Genomic DNA, 18,984 nt, shown 5'->3' on the forward strand with positions numbered 1-18,984 from the left:
CAAGGACAGCATAACTTCTTTGGGATATTTCACTGTGTTTTGCACCAGGAGGTTTTGTGTTGTGTAGGAATGCATTACGCCATCTGAATGGTTGTCTCAACTGTAAATTTAACATGAGCCAGAAGTCTGGATTGCTGTCAGTTTATAGCCTCTTACTGAGAAAGACGTCACCCATTACCCATTCCTGCCGTACCACACAGCAATAAGGTGTTGAAAGCCAAAGAGCTCACAGTCTTTGTAATGACAGCGAGCTGGGTGGCAAAACTGGAACATATTGTTGAAATTGCACGTTTTTTTTTCTTAAGACATCTCATGCTGTTAGTCTGTTTTGCAATTAAATGGTTCATTAAAAGTGAATGTTTTCATAAAGTACTAATTTACAGTCAAACACACTTCCCTATAGTTTATTATGCAGTGGTTTACTGGTCCAACCAACTTGAGCAAATTGGTTCACAAATGGTCCATGAACTAAAATGTTTGACACCTTTAACCTGACTTTTATTACATATAATTTATTAATTATATGTGTGCCACTGTACACAAACACCGGGTTTGGGTGGAACATTTGCTCTATAAATCAGAGAAAACAAACTAACAACCAATAACCAATTCCTTAAAATTCCTGCTGAACTGCAGTGTTTCAGATTTCTTAACATTATAAGACTCCTGTAAAAATTCTTGGTTTTGTTATTGAGCTCTCTTCCGTGCTATTTTAGTCCTTATAAGGCACAGAGAGCACAGAGAGAAACCCTGTGACTGCTTTCTTTTGTTGCAGTTTTTTTATGGTGGTGCCTTGCAATGAAATGCTGAAAAACAGCCTCAGGAAGTGTGATCCTCTATACTACAGAGTGTACAGATATACCAAGCATTCATGGCATTACAAACAAATCCTGACGGTATTGGTCATGCCATTTTTTTTTTTTTTTTTATAATCCCATGTGTGAACATACTATGCAAGTGTAAGCACATCATGTTCAGAGGACATACATAAAAATGCATGTTTCATTTTGTTCCTCCTTCCTGCTGCTTCTCAGGGCTGTTTGTCCTCCTTCTGTCCCTCAGTCTCTACACCACTCTCCTTCTGTTTCCTCTGCTCTGTTATCTATTTTGCGACTTTCCCCGGGCCATTTATTTGTCCACCCCCATCTCCTGTCCCTCTGTCTTTCCTCTCTATCTCTGTCTCTCTCACTTTCTCTCTCTGGTTGACCTAGCACCAGTTTCATTTCCGCTTGTTCATCCGTCTATCTGCTGTCTTTTTGGGGGACACTAATCTCTTTTTCAATCTCTCTCTCTCTCTCATATATGCTTGGGAAAGCTCAATGCATGGGAGTTAATGAAGTAACTGCATGGGTAAACACACAGCTGGATAGAGAGGATGCAGAATGTAAATATATGCATGGGTACAAACATGTTTTGACAGATGAGCCTGACTACTGTCTGTGCTGATGTTAGAGTTGAATCTTGTTAGTCAATTAAGCAACAAATTAGAGTCTTAGCTCAAAGACACGTTATTAATATGATGGGGGTTTATGTGATTAGTTACACAAAAGTTATTCATAAAAAGTCACTCATGGCCATAAGCTCCTCTCAATTTTATTGCAATCCACCCTCACACACTTGTCTGTCTCTCCCCAAGCCCTGCTGTTTATCAGCTGCAGGGTTGTCCATGCCACCGTTACGCCCTTTCATTCAGCTTTGTGAGGACACACAAATGGGGACTTGCCCCGACATCTTCGCAAATCTTACAAAAAAAATAAAAAATTCAGTGCAGTGCATATGCCTTACATTATGGGATATGCACAGGAAAAAGCAGTTATTAATCAGTCTGTGATTAGAAATATGAATTCTGTCATTTCTGGGCTTATTCTAAAAACACTTTCACTTTTTCCAAAACATTTCCTGCTTTTTAGGATATTATGCACATCTATTTCTGACTGAGTTGTGCTTGAAAAGCAGTGACAATCCCTTTTCTGCTGCAGTCTTTCACTACACTATAATGGACCATTTGCAAAGTTTAGTTTTGACAAACAGACAAAAGATAAAACACATGCTGCCAACATCACTTCCTCCATCTGTGGTTGTTGGTAACCGTCAGGTACAGGAAACTAAAGCTGAAAATATGTTTGATTAATGAGGCTAAATCAACTTGATGGCTGCATAATAAAACAACAAACATCCAACAAACTGTTGTTGACTAACCCATACTTTAGTCAACAACAAACTATTTTTGAACTACAGTTCCTTTGAAGTGAACTTCATCTGAGTTTACAGTGTTGGAAGACAGCGGGTACAGAGGAGCATATTAAAAAGCAATGCATGTGGAGTAAGAACAGAGGAGGTGGAGGAGGAAGAGGTGAGTAATCTTACCATCGTCTCCTGATCCTGAGCCAGCATCTGCAAAGGAGAACAAACAGTTATTAACCAGAGGCTCTCACAGCCACAGACATTAGCTGAATAATGTGTGTCTGCATATGTAAGTGTGTGTCTGGACCTATCTGAATATCTGCTTGTGATTGTGTGCTTGTACACAAGAGAGTGTCTGTGTGTGTGTGGGTGTGTTTAAGCAAGATGAGCTTTCTGTGAAGACGGAGCAGAAAGTGATGCCGAGAGACAGATTTACAAAGCAAAACACTGCTGGAAAAAAACAGAGAGGAGGATGATAGTGAGGTGGAGGATGCATTGATGCTTTGAGCACCACGCAGCTCCCCCATTCTATACCGCAACATTGATGAAAACACCTCCAACTGTGGCCCTCTCAATGGTACAACTGTGGGAAGGAGCGCTGTAGCAAATGTGTTTGTGTGTCAGCGAATGCTTCTTCATGGCTTTCCCACTGAATCTGTGTAAAGCCCCTTCAAACACACTGAGCTTACTGAGCTGCTCAACAATACAGCTGTGAAAGAGATACTCATGAGTGCTCAGAAGCTCCGTGTAACTTGAGCTGCCGCACAAAGCGATCTGCTAAAATGCACAGTGCCAGAGACCGGGTGCATGCAGCCCCTCTGAGGACTGCAGTGGGATGAGAGCTCACCCCTGTGAGAGGGTTTTATAAGAAGGGGTGTACGTCATGGGGCAGTTGCAGTCCCAGAACACATGGACTCTAACCATCAAGCTGATACTGATACTTTCATGACACAAGGTTTCAATCAATAAAATAAATTTTTGATGGGATAAAAACCCAATTTGCATTGTCACGATTCTTTGAGGTCATATATATATATATATATATATATATGTCATATTTTGGACAGGCAGCATCAAGTAATGCACTTTGGAAAGTAGCTACAAATGTTGCAGTCCCTCAACCTGTGGAACACACTAATGGATATAAATTGGACTGAAAGAATCCATCATCCTCACAGTTGCCACATTTTTCTACAAATACAAACTACTATCACAACACCATCAGGACCATGAACAATGCTATAAAAAGGTCTGCAATGGCTACAAAATAAACTGAACAGAGATGAATCTTTATTGCAACCAGGTGATGTTGGGACAAATGGTGTATGGGTCTTTCCAAGGTCTACTGTAGCACCAGAAAGTGAAAGAAGTATTACAGTGCAGTGAAATGGACTGAAATAAAAGGGGATTGTGATTAGTGATTTGTTCCCCTGAGGACAGACAAGAGATAGAGCGAGAGAGTGGCCAATAAATATTTCAAACTGATACACTATCAGACACAGCAGGGCTTGTTTAGGTCTCGGGCCCATTGTCTGACCATTTTTGGTAAAACCTCAGAACAATGACTGGAAGAGTAGACAAGCTGAGCACAGAAACTGTTCAAATACAAACGCACACTCAACAGGGTGCTGCAGGTATGAGTCCTAAAACCCAACGGTGAGTTAGCAGTTTTACACTTCCATCCATTCTTTGGTTAGATGCCTAAAATAAACATATTTGTTCATGTTTTCTTCTACATTATGACATAAATGTGAATTTTTAAGCTTTCCATATCCCATAGAAAGCATTTGCTAACATTAGACTACAAAAGTAGTCATGGACTTTCAGCATTATGAAGCCAAACATCCGAGCTTATTCATTTTGACATTATGAGAGTGATACAGCTTGATGTTGGTGTTTAAACTTCTTGCGACTGTCTTTACACGTCAAAAATCCTAAAATTAGTGTCAGTATGTGAAGATTATCTCGCTGAACTAACCTGCAAACATCATAAACTTTTAATTTCCACAAAGCTTATTTTCTGCATTAATCCAAAAGCCCACAGATAAATCCCACTGGCTGACCCACAAGGCCACATTTTTCATGTCTTGGTTTCAGCTCTGAATCTTTAAAAAATCTTGTGAACTGAAAAAAAAAAAAAAAAAAAACTTTTCAGAATATTAAATAAATATTAATAAATCAGCTATGCAGGATTCACAAGGAAGTCAAGAAGGTCAAAAAAAAAGCTTAGCCCATCTGTCATAATTTCACATAAATATGGAAATAAATGAACGGAAGTTTAAGGATTCAGACACACTGAAAACAAGAAGTCACATGTAAAACAAAGAGGAAATATTAAGGTTGGTACACTGATTCTAGGTCAGCAATCAAGTTTAATCACATCAGTGGTGCAAACCAACTCCTTTGTACAAAAAAGTCAGATTTCCTTGAGTTGCATCTCTTCCACTGAAGTAACGCTCAGATAAAACCAGAGAGGCAGTGACTGTTTACCGGGTATAAACATGGCTGTCTTCACATTTCCAGCAGGACACTGCTTACTAAGCAGCACTGAGATAGTGGGACAAAGTGTTAAAATTCAAATTGTTTTTCTCAGCAAAGAAGGGATTTCTCAGCATCAAATCACAACTAGACTGAAGGTTTCTAAGGGAGTCAGTGCATGGCACTCTGAAACGCTTTATGGAAAGCAGATCAGTTGTGTCAAAAAGTGTAAATCAATATATCTGGTTTGTGGAGAGATACTACAGCAATTTTATTATATATATATATATATATATATATATATATATATATATATATATATATATATATATATATATATATATATATATATATATATAAAATGAGACAAAAACTCTAATCAGTAAAAAATTAGGCTGCCGTCCAAGAGGAGTACATCTAAACCGCTTCTCAGGAGAGAACACATCCCAGCACTTCACAATGGATGGCTGGAAAAAGCTCTTTTTACTGATGAATTCAGGTTTAGATAAGTGGTGGTAAACAAATTGGTGTGCTGTATAAATGGACACAAACAAGAGGCAGTGGGAATATTTAAGTCTGACAGTGTTTTGCTACTCTTGAGTTGGACGCCTGCCCTGAACTGATTCCACCTTGACCAAGAAGAAGCAGAACTCCAATGGATTCATGCAGGATAAGCCCAAACACAAATCAAAGCTTCAGAGAAGTACCTGGACACCAAAGAGGCCCAAGTAGTGCTGATTTTCAAAGGCCTTCCTCTGCAGTTACTTCACCTCATCCCTATTAAACATTTATGGAGGGACCTGAAGACATTGTCCAATGATTGTGGGTTAATATGGGTTATCAGGTTCTTCACAAACCTGTGTGCAATCGTGCCAGCTTGAATGGGCTCTTTTCATTAAAGCAAAAGGAGAGGCGGACAAATTTTTTGCTACGATTTTTAGGCATTTTTCAGAGTTTGAATACTTCTCGGATGTATTAAACAAATACAAAATGGAAGTATCTTCACTTGAGATCTCAGATTTTGGACCCTATGATTCATGCCTTTATTAGATCTCAAGAATAAAAAAAGCATTCAGTACAAACTTTTTTGTGTACAAGAAAACTGTACAGGACACCTTTAATGTTGGAAAAAAAAAAAAACTGCCTCTACAAAAACTCCTCTGCCTTTCTCCCTACACAATTTCAGTGACCTTGGAGCATGTGGGACACTAAATGTGCAGTGTTTCATGAAAAGGCTCAGCTTTAAGGATCAGGCGGAAGTCAGAAGGGGTTCATGGGAGATCAATAAAAACCTTTAGTATCTGCACAAGGGCAAAGGTTTGAGGAGAAAAAGACTGACATTAGAAAATAGAACAAAAACAGCCGGGGAGACAAGCACAAGCTTACATTTCTTCCCATTTGTCTGCCAAATGAAGGGTCACAAAGAGGAGATACCACACAATTTTATTTTGTGAGAGGCTCTGGAGGGTGAGGGAGAGAGCAGAGAAGGAGTGCATCAATAGATGATAGAATTTTTTCCTAGTTTTAAAGCAATTGATTGGAAGAGGTGTGAAGCAGAAAGAAGAGGAGAGGAACCTTCTAGGGGAAACTGTTATTAACCTTACAGAGCTGCTGAGTCTGTGCTGGATTACACACAAGCTGTACGCACACACACAGACACACAGACACACACACATCAGCACTTGCACATAAACGCACTTTTCCACCTTCTACTGTAAATGAGTATTGGAAGGTAGACTTAACTAAAAAAGAATCGTCTGCCTTTAATGTGACGGTTTGCCCTGAGATACGCACAACCTGTGACAAAGCAGAAGGTTAGCAGCCCCGCTTTATTTGTAAAAACCTTCCAGTCACTACACTAATTTATATAATATAGTATAATTTCTGTGAAATACTTGCAACAGGGGTGAAGATGAAAGTTTTTTCTTTAAACAGCCAAGCATCATTGTTAAATGATGTTACATACCCTGTTCATCTGTAGCTCGACCTGGTACATCTTTCAGAATAAGCTATTGGCTGTTAGCTTGTGACCGGTGTGATACCTATCAAAGTGGCATGAAGACAAATTTCGGATCATTTATTTATTTTTTTGATAGCTACCGGCTTGTAAAAAGAGCAGCAGATTAAGGAGAGTCATCCTCCTGTTCAAAGAGGCCAAAAACGTCTGCAATTTTCAAGTGATCCAAGTGATCATTCTCCAGCTTCCGGTGATTAAAAACATGGTTATGGTCCCCCGTGATGCCAAAGAGACTCACACGTCTGTCTCTGATGCATGTCCTCACAGACATTTTGAACACTTTGGATATCAGCGCCTCTCATGAGGAAATTTATTGCCTAAACATCCAAGTGCTAAGTCACATTTGGAATATATGTGCAAATTAGATATTTTGGGCCCAGTAATATAGTGTGCATCCTCAAAGTATGCAAGATTTGCTCATCCCTGTGTGCGCCTGACATGCGTGCTCTCTCACAGAGCAGAGGTTTAATTATTGTCGTATCTGCGCTGCTAAAATATCGTGCGCAATCCAGTGTGTTCTTTCTCGGCTGTGCAGACCTGTTCAGCTACGTTTTGGCTCTTTATTTTTGTCTGCTGTGCGCAGCTGGTATTTAATTTTACAGTTATCACAGAATATAACGACATGACTGGAATGTTAATGACAAATTTTAACTAAGTTGTTAAATGAAACACACAGACACACACACACTTCAGCACCCCCAACTTCAAGGTCATTCCCATGGCTCTGTATGCTGAGTTCAGACTCTGATATGAGGACAGTCGTGTTAGGACACACGGCCTGTAGATTAAAATGGGAGGCACTGCAGTTGTTTCTTCTTGCAAAGTGTGTCATAATGGATAAAAAAAGTGATGCTACATCCGAGCTGCCTCAGAATACCCGAACTGAAAGCCTAACATGCTAGAATTTCAGAATATGGACGTAGCAACCATGACATCACCCATTAGTTAGTGAATTTGTGCTGTGAAGCCCCAAGCTAAATGTTTTCTCTGTGCCATTGCAGTTGTTAGCCAATAAGCATGGTGATGACTGAAATAATTATAATAAAAAAGACCTGAAGCCAGCTAATGAGATAATAAATTAATCAGGAAAGTGTTTACTAGGAGCAAAAGGGAGCCAAGGGCCATTGTCTCATAGGCTTCAGTACAACTGGAAGACTTATTGCAGTTGTCCCCTGATGGCCATTAAGGAAAATGCAGATGACACTTCCTTCCCTGATGTGAGGTTGACCAAGAGAAACACAGAGCTCTCCGCCGGCAGGTGACTCTTTCTCTGCTGCTCAGGTGTGTACAATTCCAAACATGACAAAACAAAAGAGGAATGAGTTTAGCAAGATGGAACTGTGAAATGAAGTAGACAGCCAATATCACACACGCCACTGTCATGAAAGCCAGCAAGAGTGACTGATCGGGCAGCAACATGTAGTCTGTTGGCAAGATTTTCAGGACTATAAATGCCTAAAGTGACAAAGTGGCCATGTTGTGTAGTCTAAGAGTTGCACTGGGGCTTGACAGGTGGAACTTGATGTCAGAGTTTTTGTTCTCACATCTTGGGCTGACTGTTATTTTTCTTAATATTTTGTTGTGCCATCATACTAAGATCTATAGAGCTCCCTGAGTCTGAGTGTGGCTGTGAGCTTATACCTTTAAAAGACCTCCAAAGCGCAGACAGTTTGATGAAAAAAGAAAGCCTTCAAGAACCCCAATTTTTCATGCGAGGATGTGCAGGTAACTCTTGTAACTCTTGCTATCAATTGGAAAGCAAATGCACACATCTGACCTGCACGGGACGTGTGCCAGGAAAACGTCTTCGCCATCCAAAAAGAATATTAGAGCAAAACTGCAGTTTGATGATGAATATACAGGGAAAAACCCAGGGGTCTTATTTCTGAAATGGTGCACAGGATCCATACTAAAGGCGTACATGCACACGCTGAAAATAATGTGCATCAAAAGATAATCAGATTTATAAAACGTGTGTGTGTGCACGCCTCCAGGCAATCTTCCGATTATAAATCACAGTCCACACATAGTCACCTCTGCCAGCGCATCAATCATGCAGCATTACGCATGAGTGTCACAGAAATATTTATACGTTCGTAGCAACTAAACCGATTGATTTACAACTTTCCAGAATGATTGCAACACTCAGTGGTATCAGCCCACCCTGGGAGGTGAGGAAGTATGATATGTGAACTTTAGTTATTTGTTAATTTGAGTTTTGTTATTGTGAACTTGGCCTGCATTATGAAGACATGGAGTGTATTCATGCTGCTGTCAGAGCTGTCAGCGGTTTTGTTCCCAGACTTTACTATTTTACACAATCCATATGTGCAGGTGGTGGAGATTCCTTCCAAGAAGAAGAAGTACAGCCCCCCCGCCCTGACAGAGCTGCTTCAAGTTAAAATGTCATTGCTGCTCTGTAGCTCATCTGGGCTTCTCGCCTTCACGGATGGCAGCAAGCTGAAAGATCTGCAGCGATCAATGAGATATTAGATTATCGTTAATTAATGTAATTGCTTTAAATTAAGATAGCCTTCTTAAATAACTAGAAATGACAGTGTTTTTGTATATAGACTGTACTGTGCATGTGAGATTATGCTGACACCATTGGACTGATTCTAATGTCTACTGATAGCCCAGAGAGAGCTCTTTAAATCATCTGCCAAACATATGGCTCCTGTCATCTGTCAGTGCTCAGGCACTGCAGTTGCACGAAACGGTGATTAAACATGCCATCGACATTTTAACAATGTGTCAGTTAAATGCTCTCTCACCTTTCCATTTAATGACTTCCTGAAACTTATGCGCTTCACTCCATGAATCGAGTTGGAAAATACCATGTTTCTGCTTGCCTTAGCTCGACTCTCTCCTTTGGGGAAAATAGACTGCTGGGTTTGTTTCGCTTTGCTAAGCTAATGCTTAACTGCTTCTCACTGCACTGGGCTAGCACCTGATGTGATAGGAAAGTGGTGCCATCCTGTTCTAATCAGCTTTCTCTGGCTTTGTTGTCCTGAGAGCTCTTCCTTCTATCGACTTTTAGATCAGGACTTCCTTATTTGTCAGTGACACAAAGGTAATAGAGTCCAGAATAGTTTGTAAATTAGCTTTTTCTTCTCATGAATGTTACACTGTAAAAGTCAATAAACTAAACACTAAAATAACCACACTTGTAAAATGTCACAACCTGTGGTGAAATATTGTGGCTAAAATATGACTAACATAAAGAACTTCCTTTCTATCCAAACTCTGTCCTTCTGACAGTAAAATAAACATATCCCACTTTTTTTCCTTATTCACACTGTGCCTTCTTTTCTATAGCAACCATTAAGTGGTACTTTTTCTTTTTTGTGATGAAAAATAGAAAGCAATGCTACTGTACCCAATCGTGTTTGTGTATGCCTCGGTGTCCTCACAGCATGAAACTGGCACCTCAGCAGGTCTCCTGTTTACTGTTTGGAATGACAGCAGACTCAAACGTCTGGCCTTTTGGCCTCGGCAGCATCAAAGCGGTTAAGTGCAAGGGGAGCACGGATGTCTCTCGTGTATACTAAGCACAAGAAGAAAACTGGTAATGTAACAAGATGTGTCAGTCAGATGGATATATACTGTGGTTTTCATATTTATCTTTTCATCAGTGTCATCAGCAGACAGGGGATAAATTGGGATTTGTGATTTGTCGGGAGTGCTGGGTTCAGGCTTAGTACTGTATGGGTGAGCAAGAGCAAGTCATTTATAATTACAAAGGAAGGGTCTTCTCCCTAGGGAGTGCAATATTTGGCCACCATGTTTCCACAGAGGGTCTGAACAGAAAAACACTAGATTTAGAGAGTGTGTTTTATTTATTTTTTTTACATTGAAGTGATGGCATCTGTTCAACAATGTTGGAAAGAGAGGGTTGAATTAGCTGGTTACAATCTATCTATGATGAATAAATGCCAGAAAATCCCCTAAAATGTACCAGGGAATGCAAACAATCAATCATGTACAAAGTCTCTTTCTGAATCCAATGCAGTGCCTAATAATCACAGCTACAGCTTTACACTATTGAAAACGAAAAATCTGGCAGCTGCTGGGCGAAGGTGTAAATATGTTTCTTAGATAATTCCAACCAGTTATGAAACATCCAGAATATAATCAGCCTTCTCATTTTTAAAATGAAATAATTATTCTAAACCATCAGTCCAAGGAGATCATTTGGATTCTGAATAGAAAGTGCAACAATGATATCCCACTCAGTTCAACTGTGCAGTTTAGCTCCTTTCAGCTCAGAGTTTCTTCTGATAACTCTCAGCTATAATGTTCTTGCTCAGTCTCGCCAGTTTCCTTATTATCGTTTCAGGTTGTTTTCAGTTGTGAAGCTTAGATATGCCTATTGTTCACTTTGAAGACAGCACATAGACAAAGCCAGTGACTAGCTGATTAACACAGCTGCAGCTAGAGAGTCAGATATACGACTTTGGATTTACTGGAGTCCAAAACACAACTTAAAGGAAAGTGTGAATGTGTACACTTGGATACCATGGCAGAGCCACATTTCTGAGACCATATACGATGAACTTGTGATCTCATTGCCTTTGAAAACAGTGACCAGGTCTGTGGGAACTTGCAGTTGGTTGTTGTCTTAAAGTAAAAAAAACTTTGGTGTGTCAAAATGGCAATAAAATGATGTCAGTCTGCTATTAGTTTGTGACTGAATGGGGTCAAGTTGGCAATATGTACAATCTGTTTGTCATAAATCAACAAAAATTGTAACTCTGTTTCAAATTCACATCAAACAGAAATTCACATTAATGACTTCCATTCATAGTCCAGCCAGAATGTTACAGATTTGAAACAAAAACTTCCTCCACAAGTACTGATGGAGTTGCTGCAAGATGGTGAGCAAGCAACCTTGCTTTGTATGGGAACATAAACAGAACACGGCAAGTTGGCAACCAGCTGAGTTGAATCCTCTACTGCAAAGAGACACATTGCCGGTGAGTTGTGCTTATTGGTGGAGACTAGCTTAGATTTCTGTCTGAGAGCGACTGCAGTAAGTCTGAACTGGACTGCGATTGTTTGGAGACAGGTTGCCTCCCACCAGGGGACCCGTGCACTCATCTTGCAATTGAAAGCGGTTGCCTTATAGGTTAAGGCTGTTGCACGCTTAATCTCTGGGTAACCAGTTGGTTACTGCAACTTTCATGCAATTAGTCTTGCATGAAATTACCGTTCAACCACTGATGGCAAGGAAGTCGCCATCCCCTTCTCTGTCTAGTGTGACTGAGCCATCAGAGTTCGCTCCATCTGCTAAAGAAAAGCTTGTGATATGACAAAAAGGTCCAGGAAACAAAACAAAACAAACAAACATACATCATAGAGGTGAAGCTGTTTTTCCAAAAAAAAAAAAAAATGACATTACTTTATCATTTTTTTCTCCAGCTGTCTGGTTTATGATATCTCTCACCTCAGCAAGGGAAACAAGTATTGGTGCCGGCGAGTTGACATATATCCATTATAGAGTGTACTGTTGCTGCTAATGGGATTTCTGGGGATGGAAATGGAAAGGAGGACAAGGAAAAACTATGAAGGAAAAAGAACAGGAGGGGAAAAAAAGAAGGTTTTTGCTGCTGTGGATGTACAGTTAGATAGCTGTGGCTCTTGAATACTTTACTCTCACTTGCTCATATGGCTGTTATACATGACATTTTAACATATTCCACTGCTGAACTGATTTTAAAGCTGAGAGTATCAACTAAAGTGCTGTAGAGAGCAGAAAGAAACCGTTCAGAAGTAGCTGCTTGCCATACTTTTTCACATGAAAGGCTTGTGCGTAACACTTAAGAGAGCATCCATACAGGATAGCAAAATTAGCAAAATTAATTTAACAGGGAATTCACATGGGAGCCCCCCCCCAATCCCTCCAATAAAACACTGTTTTTGTTGTTGTTTTTTTTTTACATATTTAGCACAACTAACATTTAGTTTAAATGTAGAAATTCAGTCTCCAAGCATTGTAATTGTACTTATTTTGATGGCAAAGACTTCAGGACAAAAACTACCAAGGGGAAAGCAGATGACACCTTGTTAGCAGCCATGACAGAATTACCCATTAACAGGGGTCCAGTGAGACTGGGTTTTCTGGTTCCCAGTTCCTAAAGTGTGCAAAGGGGCCACTGTAACTGCTCTAGAGACACATGCAGAAACAGCACCTAGGTAAAACACTCAGCTTTTTTTTTTTTCTTGGCTGAGAGTGGGTCTTTGGGGTTTATTTAAGCATAAGTGGTTCACTTACACTAAAAGAAAGAGGTTATATTACCTTAATTTAAAAAAAAAAAAGTTTACATTTAGAATTTAGTCTCTGTAATTGCACTGGTATTGATGGCAAATATTTCAGGACAAAAAAAATCACACTTTGAGGAGCCCGGTCATTAGGGAGAGGCTTAGAGCAGAGCCGCTGCTCCTCTAAGCCGCTCCCTCATGACTCGAAAGGAACCAGCAGAGGTGGTTCAGGTGGCGGAGACTCCGGGGGAGACCCAGGAGAGATAATGTCTCTCAGCTGGCTTGGAAACACCTCGGTATTTTCCTGGAAGAGCGGGAATCTCTGCTTAGACAGCTACCCCCGTGACCTGGACCCAAATAAGCAGTGGAAAATAGATGGCTGGGTGCTTGAGTAAATAGAACTCCAAAAATTTCATTAACCCTGATCTCACAGCCTCCCTCAGTATAAATTTAGTCTATGCAGAATATAATTTCTGACCAGGAAATGAACTGAAATGCAGGTGGCTCATGCCTATTTTTTTGTTATTTGTTCTTAGAATCTCAATATCCCAAGATAGTTGGTCAATCACATCACTATTTGTTTTTGTTTTGTTTTTTTTTGTATAAAGATAAGGCTCTCCACTCAATTATATTTTGGTCTCTGGGTCACTGCTGTACAAATGGAATAGATTTTAATTTCTGTGAAATTTTGCTTTAATTTATTTGTTTGTCTCAACTGATCACTGCATCCCAATTTCCATTTCTGCTTTTTAACTGCGTCACAATTTATCTATTTTCTCCACCCAAATATAACTACAAATTACACGAGAAATGCTTGAAGTCCCAGAAAAACACAAATTTGAGAGTGAAAGTGTATTAAATTGATCCCACTGTGTGGAGAGATAATGGAGTGATTCTCTAATAAGTCAAAAGAGAACACATACAGCATGAGTACGGCTTCTAAATATGACAAATGAAGCCAGTGCAGATGTGCCTGAAGCCTGCATTCTTGCAATCAGGAGGCGACTCCTCCAGTTGCAAAACAAATAATCTGGGCTATAAAAAAGTTTATGGAAAAGTGGCCCTCATCTCCCTTGATTTCTATCCCCAGTGAGCATTTTTCTGATTAGGTTTTGTTCCTAGTAACTAGTTTTAAGCCTCACTGAATACAGCAAGGTATCTGTTTTGTAAAATATGGTCCGATTTACATTAAAGCAGATGATAAACCAGAGTGTGTTTTAGGGCTGCTCAATGAGAAGTTGCTAGCTTTTTTTACCACCCAGAACCTTCAACAACGTGACTTCTCAAACAAACTCATGAATAAAATCACATTCTACTAAAATGAACACTTCAATCATTACTTTTTCAGAAACGCTGTGTTTTCCTACTATGACCTTATTCTGGATTGATACCACAATAAAGCGAACATCAAAACAAAACCCAAAATCCTGAAGGGGAGAATATAAAACCACTGTTCTGGTCTATTAGAAATCTGCACAACAACAAAATGCTTGTGTGAATGAAGAATTGTGTTCTCAAAAGCGCTGCCAGTTGTGTGGAAGAAAAGAGTCCTTATCTCTTTCTGTTTCAAAAGATACAGAAACTCATATCAGACACACTGGCTTATAGCCATCACATGCCTCGAGAAGAGGACCTCATACACAACCAACAAACAAACAATTTTGAGAGAGGGCCTGGAAATTTCATGTGACCGTGCACAGCCCTGCTCACTGGCACACAGACACCACTGCTCTTACAGCACTAACATTTCCACCTCACTCTCCATGTTTCCTTTGCTGAGCTGTGCCCATTCAAGGGGACCTTTAATGGACTTGTGCCGGCTTTCTGTCAGTGAGGTTAACTGAGTCAGCAACTGCTCAACTTGTGCCAGCAATAGTATCTTGGCTTAAGCAGTGATTCACACATGCCTAAAAGCAGCCAGCATCACTCCGTCAGTGGATTCACTCATTCACAGCTAAGCACATTATTCAGAACATGAGTCACTAATTGGTAGATTCCTCAGTAGGCATCGCAGTTTTTTTCCTCAAGTTTATGCTCATCTATAAAAATTTGTCATCACAGGATGAAACACATTGCTCTGGCCTCTGTTAATTTTACATGTTCTGATAAAATTTGCATGTGGAGAACAATTTTACAGACTGAACATGCAGTACAATGTATCATTAAATTAGACCGCAGCGCTTTCATTCACATGATCCATAAATAATGGTATATTTCAAGTTAAACAACTGGGGCTGGGTGTTAAAACGCTGATTATTTTATGAGAATCTTTTCTCACTGCTTCCATTGAGAGCGCTAATATAGATTGTCAGACCTTGCATGAGCGTGGGTCTTTAATTCGTGATCAGCCAATGGACTAGCATCCTCAAAAAATAGCACCGCATACTCTGAGCAGCACTACTGGTCTCCACATCATGGCTAATGAGGTGCCTGACCTTTTCCAAATGAAGACACCCACTCAGCGGCTTAAACACCAAACGATATCAGCAAACAGCAATCCCAGTTATGTCCGATAATTATACCAAGTGCTTTTACTTTTCAGCCACTAGAAGGGTGAAAACAACAGGCGATGCCATAAATGTAAAGGGAATAAACTGGACACGATGCACATGCTGTTGAAGGCGAAAGAGGTGGATTTTTAATGGGCCAGATATGTGTCAGAAGTTTTCCGTCACTGACCAGAATCATAGCTATTTCTGCCTACCCATTTTCAGTCAACACGACTGTTAGTCCAGCCGTTCCGCTTTCAGCGCCTCTGTGCTGCTGACAGGCAGACGGCTGCTTCTGAGGATAGAGACGTCGCTCAAATCTCACTTTTAATGTGGATTCTCTGTAATGCCAGCACGCTAATGTGTTCAAAGTGACAACTTGCTGACGTAGGCAAAATTTATCATAGTGTGGCTAACGAGCACTGCAAGCACACAGCACAGTGAGGTTGATATGAATAGCTTTAATACTATGTTGGTCCCTCGGTGTAGTATTGGAGAATTCTCTTAAACATACAGAAAACACTACTAATAACATTTAACAGGAAAAAAAAAAAGGTGTTGAGAAAAGGAAATGGCCATCGAGATGATGTGTGATTCAGTGATTTAATTTTCTGCTTTGTTGAACATGCCTCATGGCAACAGCATTACAGTAACTACCTATGACAATTTGGCCAATGCATTCTATGGCTTTTGACATTTATTTAAACATTACGTAACGAAAGGTCAACGCTGTCAAGATTTCTTTTACTTCCTGTTAAACACACCTAATGTTTAATAAACTGTGTAATTAAAAAAAAAAAAAAGGCCTCATGGCCAAATGTTGTCTTGAGAGGCGGTGCCGTGGGTACGATGAAATCTTCGTCGGTCATTGTTTTTGCACTTGTTACATTTTCATCACGCAGTTTAAAATAAAGCATCAGCTGCTAATTATTGTATCCCAGCTACTGGATGTGTATTCAAGTATTAATGAGTGTAATAAGGAAACATGCATGAAATCTATGCTACTGAATATACAACTGGGTTTTTAGCTTTACACTTGCTGTTGCTGAATTTCATATGCACGCTCACAGATCGCTGTGCACCCCTAGAAGTGTGCATCCTCTTGAATATTTTAAATTCAAACACGTCTGTTTATGCACATGTTCAGTGTGATGTATCAGAACTCCTCTGCATGCGTGTGTGTGTGTGTGTGTGGATGTGTGTGAGTTTGTGTAGGACCATAAGGTAAATGTACATACCAGCAGGACAGTCGCCTTCTGACACAATAAGTACTTCAGACTGCAGCTTACAGGCATCCCTGCGCAGGAAGCACTCGTTCTGGTAGTTCTTATTGTTGGAGCCACACACGGGCGCATAGTCATTGTTGCACTGCAGAGAGAAGAAAACAGGTAAGAAAAGGAGCACATAAAAGGGGACAAGGTTAAACTAAAGTGATACAGTGTCCTCAAATAATCATTTCCAGCCTTCAGAATTCAGGACAGATGCCACTGTCTTGATTTTATCGTTTGAATACTGTTCAATCTCTGCATTAATAAAATGCTACAACTTTAAAACAATAGCTGACGCCTACCTCGCTCACATTGTGCATTTAAGGAGAGACTGTGCAGAAAAGTTCTGAACATCACCGAAAGGAAAAAAAGATCCGGTTTTAAAGCTTCAAAATGTAAAGACTAATCTCGTTACATTCCAGCCAACTTGGAATGACTTTACTTTTCTTACATTTCAGGGTTCTGTTTTGTTAAACTCACTGACTGCTTTAATACTTCAGTTAAAGGCTTCAGCTAGGCCCATGGCTATTGAGCACTTACCTATACACTTCCCACAAGTCTATACCAGAATAATACAATACAGAGCACCGATTAATTCTCTGAAGAGGACTATCGTTGTGTACTGAAAGCCTTTCGTACAAGGACAAACCATCGCTGGTTCACTGTCAGGTAAAACATGAACCATGAAAACAGAGCAAATCTCCACTCTGTTCCTCGCCCAACACGGTGCAGTCTGATATTATAAAGAACTCTGGAATCTTCTGCTTTCTGCTTGAAATTATAAGCAGATTAAAAATTGGCCACGCCAACTTAAACAGCTAGAGAAACTGGCCATTGTTACCAATGTCAAGTTAAAGTGACAGTGGAGTAAGTCCTGACTTCATGTATGGATTCATTTATGAATATTTAGGTTTGTGAAAATGACTGGCATAATTAAAAGACTGTAACGCAACTGGAGAGGAGCACAGATTATAAAAACAATAACAGATTAGTAAAACCAGAGATCATTATTATTATTACTTAAAGAAATTAAAGTCAGAAAGTCAAGAAAACTTCCAGAACTTTGAGAGTCTCAAGAGCGCCTCGGGTTAAAGACCGTACCAGTGCCTCCAAGGATTCAAGTAACAGAAACATCTCAACATCCACTGCTGCTCAACATTTGGTGATGCACTTTTTAAAGGAATTTAACCACAATTAACCTTTAAATACATCTACCTCAAATCTGTAAGTTGATGCAGTGTTGGAATTTATTTAAGACTGCTGAAACCACCTCATGGAGATATAGTCTAACCATATCTGAAAATTAAAAAAAAAAAAAGATACCACATTAAAGATCACATTGTACAAAATCCAGCTCAGTATCATCACAGTTACAGATACATGTTCCACTTTATGGTGACTCACTTCCCTTTTATTAATTACTGAAGTGCATTCACTTTATGCCTGACTAAAGAAAGGTAACCATTCACTTTTCTGTTGTCGTAGCGACTTCACTCACATTGAGACAACACAAATCCCAAAGTCAGGCCAAGTCCCTCACACACATAATTTTTTTATTCAGCTGTTGTATGTATATTTGGCTTTATTAAAGATAATAGTTAATATGCTACACAGTCCTTAACCCTTCATGACCTGTAATAGAAGAAGTCGGCCAGATCTTCTCTTTACATTTATACATGCTGCAGTACCTTCTTGTGGAGTATTTCAACTCACTATACATCAATAGAATCTTCATAACCCTAATTTAGTAATATGTATGAAAGAAATCCATAGTAAATACAGAAAGTAGCTAAAAAGTGCACTAACCCACAAAGAAATTGAAAACTGATTTTTGTATCTATATATTATGCTAGATACAGAAATGCCATAGCTGTACATGCTAATGAAAACGGTAAAGCGCATGGAGAGTGTTTCGTCATTAGCACTTTTATTTCTGTGAACCCGTTAGCGGAAGGATACGGCGCTCTGGGACACTCTGAATGCATGATATGTAAAATCCTCTGCTTTTTGTATGCAAAAAGAGTTAAAGCTCTGTTGTACGTGGTTGCAATTCTACCAGCATTTAAAAACAGTTATGCAACTGGGAGCACCGGCTGCTGCCCTTTTTACACTCTTACTCTAATTTGATATGCCAGCTGTAACCACCACCAACACCACCCTGCACCTACCCAGTTGTTTCACTTTGAGATCAACAAAGCACTGCAACAAATGAAGTTAAGGATGATTTCTGACTGCTTCACCGGTTTTCTCATTATTGGGTATTCTTTCGGCCATGATGATTGTGTAT

The 18,984-nt window shown here is 39.7% G+C and overlaps 1 protein-coding gene across 1 annotated transcript in view; it reads right to left on the reverse strand.

Moving 5' to 3' along the window:
* The window catches only part of tmeff2a (transmembrane protein with EGF-like and two follistatin-like domains 2a), a 140,686-nt gene that overhangs the window by 73,542 nt on the left and 48,160 nt on the right, over nt 1-18,984 (reverse strand). Inside the window, exons 3-4 of the mRNA XM_030758562.1 lie at nt 16,668-16,797; nt 2,368-2,394 (exon numbers count right to left, since the gene is read on the reverse strand). Coding sequence (XP_030614422.1) covers nt 2,368-2,394; nt 16,668-16,797 — 157 coding nt within the window. The remainder of the gene's footprint in view (nt 1-2,367; nt 2,395-16,667; nt 16,798-18,984) is intronic.

Source organism: Archocentrus centrarchus, chromosome 21 (assembly GCF_007364275.1).
Source record: "Archocentrus centrarchus isolate MPI-CPG fArcCen1 chromosome 21, fArcCen1, whole genome shotgun sequence".
Classification (NCBI taxonomy): domain Eukaryota; kingdom Metazoa; phylum Chordata; class Actinopteri; order Cichliformes; family Cichlidae; genus Archocentrus; species Archocentrus centrarchus.